This window comes from Lactuca virosa, chromosome 1 (assembly GCF_052849685.1).
Source record: "Lactuca virosa cultivar CGN04683 chromosome 1, Lactuca_virosa_CGN04683_v6, whole genome shotgun sequence".
Classification (NCBI taxonomy): Eukaryota; Viridiplantae; Streptophyta; class Magnoliopsida; order Asterales; family Asteraceae; genus Lactuca; species Lactuca virosa.
In genome coordinates, this window is record NC_136426.1 from 153,795,737 (window position 1) to 153,800,038 (window position 4,302).

A 4,302-nucleotide genomic window follows, 5' to 3' on the forward strand; every position below is an offset into this window, starting at 1 on the left:
TAAGTTGAAGGTTAAGAAGGATGAAGATGGTGAAAAAGTTGATCCAACTGAATATAGGCGAGTGGTAGGTTGTTTAAGGTACTTGACTCACACTCGACCAGACCTGTCATTTTCGGTTGGAATTGCAAGTCGTTTCATGGAGGAACCAACCACTTTGCATTTCCAAGTTGTGAAACACATCTTGCGATACGTAAAAGGAACCGTTGATTATGGAATCAACTATGGAAGAGGTCGTGAAATTGAAGATTTGGTTGGTTTTACCGATAGTGATCTTGGAGGTGACCCTGTTGATAGCAAGAGCACAAGTGGAATTATTTTCTATCTGGGAAGGAATGCGATAACTTGGCAATCCCAAAAGCAAAAGACTGTTGCTTTGTCCACGTGTGAAGCCGAGTTCATGGCAGCTACAACAGCAGCATGTCAAGCCATTTGGCTTGCTAATCTCGTGAAGGAGCTCACGGGACATCTTATTATGCCTATCACCTTATATGTCGATAACAAGTCAGCAATCGCATTGATGAAAAATCATGTGTTTCATGGTCGAAGCAAACACATTGACATTCGTTATCACTTCATACGAGAATGTGTTGAACGTGGGCAAATTATAGTGGAATATGTCAACTCGAAGGATCAACGGGCGGACATCTTTACAAAGGCTTTAGCATACGTGAAACATGGTGAAATGCAAAACATGATCGAAGTGACGAATCTCGAGCCAAGTTAGGTTTAAGGGGGAGAATGTGAGTGTAAACCTACTTGGGTGTGAACCTGCCATGAGTAGCTGTACCACCCTTTTTAGTTGACAAATGAATCCCTCCTTTGTTGACAATAAGAACTCAAATGGCAACTTCGTATGTTCACATAATGAACACAATAAATGGTAGCAGTAGTAATTGTAGGCTTGTTTAAGTATAAATAGAGGCTCTAACCTCAGTTGTAAGACACCACAAAACAGAGAGTGTACTGTGTAATACTTAGAGTGAGTATTAGAGGGTTGTTTCTTTTTCTTGTAATATTGAGCGTGTAAGCTCTTCTCTTTTGTTCTAGTTCTGAATAAAAGTGTGTTTCAACCCCAACAGATTTCTGCCACTAATATTTGAGTGGCTTCACCTACTCAACAGTGTGGATGGACCACGATGAGGGAACTTGTTTTTGATGAGTCAGTTCTCTGAAAAATTTGCAAGAAACAGAGCTTCTAATCATAATGGGTTTATAAGGATCATAAACAAAGTCTTGTTCCTTCACAAGGGCCCTATCTTGAAATTTCATCTCCATATACCATACGTATTTCTTGATAGCTTCAATGAAGTTGATCCGTGGTTGTCATTCTTATCAAGAAACGGTGTCAAGGAACTCATTCTTACTAATTCATGTCGACCTTATGAACTCCCTTCTTATGTGTTTTCATGTTTAGAATTAAGAAAGTTGAAATTGGAGAACTGTTTCTTCAAGCAACCACTTGAGTTTTAAAGATTTCTTAATCTTGAATATCTTTATCTCAAGAAAGTTGATTTTGGGGCTAACTTGTCTGGAACTCAAATCTCCTTACCACAGCTAAAGGATCTGTCCATGCATTCGTGCACAAATGTTAGCAATTTCAACATCAAGGCTTTAAAATTGTGCAGTTTGGTTGTCTTAAATTGCCCTGGTGCCATGTTGCTCAGGTTTTTGAATAATCCATCGCTTACTCGACTTGATATACAAGATTTTGTTGAAGGGGAAGTAATAGATTTGGCCAGGGTGTTATGTAACTTGCCCGAGCTTGAAGATTTATCTATTGATAGTAATTCTCTTAAGGTATGATAAGAACTAAATATTTTAATGCTAACCATTTACTCTTCCTCAATTGGAGTATGCACAAGGTGGTGCTTACCTTTTTCATCTAATGTAATTCTCATGAGTTATCAGGTAAGTTAATAATCACTTTCACTTCACAGCTTTTATCTGCAGATAATATTTCAAAGTGCCTTCCACATCTGGTTAATAGTTTAAAGTCTCTGGGGTTGCGGAATTTTAAAGTTTGTGATTTGGATCAACTTCATGGTGCTCTTTGCTTGATTCGGAACTTATTGAATGTAAAACATTTTGGAATAAACTTGAATATGGTAACGTAAAAAGTATATTTATTTTCTCTTATACCATACAAGAAATGGATGCTTAACTCAAGTTAAATTTCTATATTTTTTTCAGGAGCCTCAAGTTGATGTGGAACCAGCTTCAAATCATATGGAAACCCCAAACTGTTTGCAATGTACATTGGATCAGTTGCAGACTGTGGAGATAATATGTTTAGAAGGATCAAAACCGGAACTTCTTTTTATAAAGCTTCTTCTTGCTCATTCCCCATCTCTTAAGGAGATTACCATTACACCTAGTAAATCTTCTCGTGTTCAAAAAAGACTTGACATTGCTAAGGATGTTATGCAGTTCCCTAGAGCCTCACCAAAAGCAAAAATGTTCTACTTGGATCCGGAACCATAATCATGTAAGAATGTTCAACTACATTGCAATTAGCTTCATATTTTCATCCCTAAGTGTGTTTTGTTTCAACTGTTACAAGAATTATGGCATCCTATCCTTCCACAAAGCCCTACTATAATCTTCCGCCTTCAAAATAAAATATTGTATATACTTTTTTAATTCACAACGATTTACGAAAATGTAGACAGATATGTATAACCGAAATCAAGACCTCATCGATGTAAATTTTGAACTTGTAAACACAGAGAAAGAGAATACACTTACAGCTTCATACCAACAAAATGTGAGATCTCTGTAGAACTCTTCTTTAAACACCCACTTATTTCACCTATTTGCTTTGCGACCCTTACATTTTCCTTATTTTCACAAAGAACTTGGTAAAGTTGAGTTGTCATAGCTAAAAGTACTTTCCTTTATACATTTTAAGTCCTTGAAATAAAACAAACACCTATTACAATCCTATAAAATTTGTTTATTGAACTTGATTTTTTGCTTCCGTGTGTGTGTAATATTTGTAAATAGTTGTGAGCATGAGGAAGAAAGAGACTTATGATCTGGCATTTGTGTTATGCAGTAGAGGTTCATGTGCATTGGGGTAGAGAGATGTGCAGTGATCATAGCAAACATCTATGTTGAAGAACAAAGGGAAGTTGATTGGTTGAAACAGAAATAGTAACATATATATATATATATATATATATATATATATATATATATATATATATATATATATATATATATATATATATATATATATATATATATATATATATATATATATATATATATATATATATATATATAGTGTAGTTTATTTATATTAGAAAGAACTTCTGATGTGCTTCTAGCTAGGTTGATGGTCTTGACATGGGTTTTGTCATTTTGATGCGTAATGTGAAAAAGACGAATGAAATGTTACTTTGGCAATAAGTTTTGTTAATCCTCACGTCAATTAGCATGTATTAAAGTAATTTGTAACGCACTGAATATATATTGAATGTTAGGGGATAGTTAATTAATGCAATATCAATAACACTTCAGCCAAATCAACATTTTTTTAATAGAAAGACAACTGATTTGAGTATAATGTTTTGAGCAAGTACGATCAAAAAATTTAATTAACCGGATACGACAAATTTTTTAGTCTTTTTGTAGATGAAACTCAGTAACATATAAGACATTTTCTATGAAGTAGATGGCCCATAATTTTTTACATGAGGTCGGTCTTGACATAGGGAAGGAAATCACTCTATCACTAATAGTGATGCCATAACTTATGATCAATTAACCAAGTGGAATGAAGTTGCGAATTAATGTGAAATAATGTTTTTCTTTGGGAACTTGTCGAATTATCAAAGGTTTTTCAACCTGTAGAATGCAAGTAGATTTTTAAGGCCAAATTGGACCCCAACGATTAACACCGATCAACATAAAGCTTGATTGGTCGCTAAAGGGTATCACAAATAGGAGGTTATTTCTTACCAATAAACGTTCTCACCTGTTTCTCAAAACGACTTCCTTAGGATCTTAATGACCTTTGTAGCTAATTTTGATTTAGATCTACATAAACTAAATGTCAAACAATTTTTCATAGCTGAGATTTAAATATATAGGCTACAATATGCTTCATTTCAAAGGTATCTAACATTCGATGAAGTGATGAACTGTAACGACTTCATTAACAACCAATTAGATCAATGTATATACCTCAAGGTCAATTGGAGGAACTTTATCATACTTGTATAATATATAGATTACATTTTCTTTGCAAGTAATCTCATTGATATGTTCATGAATCAAAACACTTGTTAGCACATCACC

The 4,302-nt window shown here is 34.4% G+C and overlaps 1 protein-coding gene across 1 annotated transcript; it reads left to right on the top strand.

The window, feature by feature from the left end:
* Positions 1-1,569: 1,569 nt before the first annotated feature.
* LOC145122304 (F-box/FBD/LRR-repeat protein At1g13570-like) lies at positions 1,570-2,481 on the top strand. The gene is made up of 3 exons (XM_079057927.1): positions 1,570-1,797; positions 1,938-2,075; positions 2,191-2,481. The coding sequence occupies exons 1-3, from the start codon at positions 1,570-1,572 to the stop codon at positions 2,479-2,481; spliced, it is 657 nt and encodes a 218-aa protein (XP_078914053.1).
* The last annotated feature ends 1,821 nt before the right edge of the window (positions 2,482-4,302 follow it).

Excerpts from the sequence above, each read along its gene's own strand:
- LOC145122304 (XM_079057927.1), top strand. The coding sequence starts at position 1,570 with ATGCATTCGTGCACAAATGTTAGCAATTTCAACATCAAGGCTTTAAAA. Across the intron at positions 1,798-1,937 it reads TTGATAGTAATTCTCTTAAG|CTTTTATCTGCAGATAATAT; the intron begins GTATGATAAGAA and ends TTCACTTCACAG. Across the intron at positions 2,076-2,190 it reads TGATTCGGAACTTATTGAAT|GAGCCTCAAGTTGATGTGGA; the intron begins GTAAAACATTTT and ends TATTTTTTTCAG.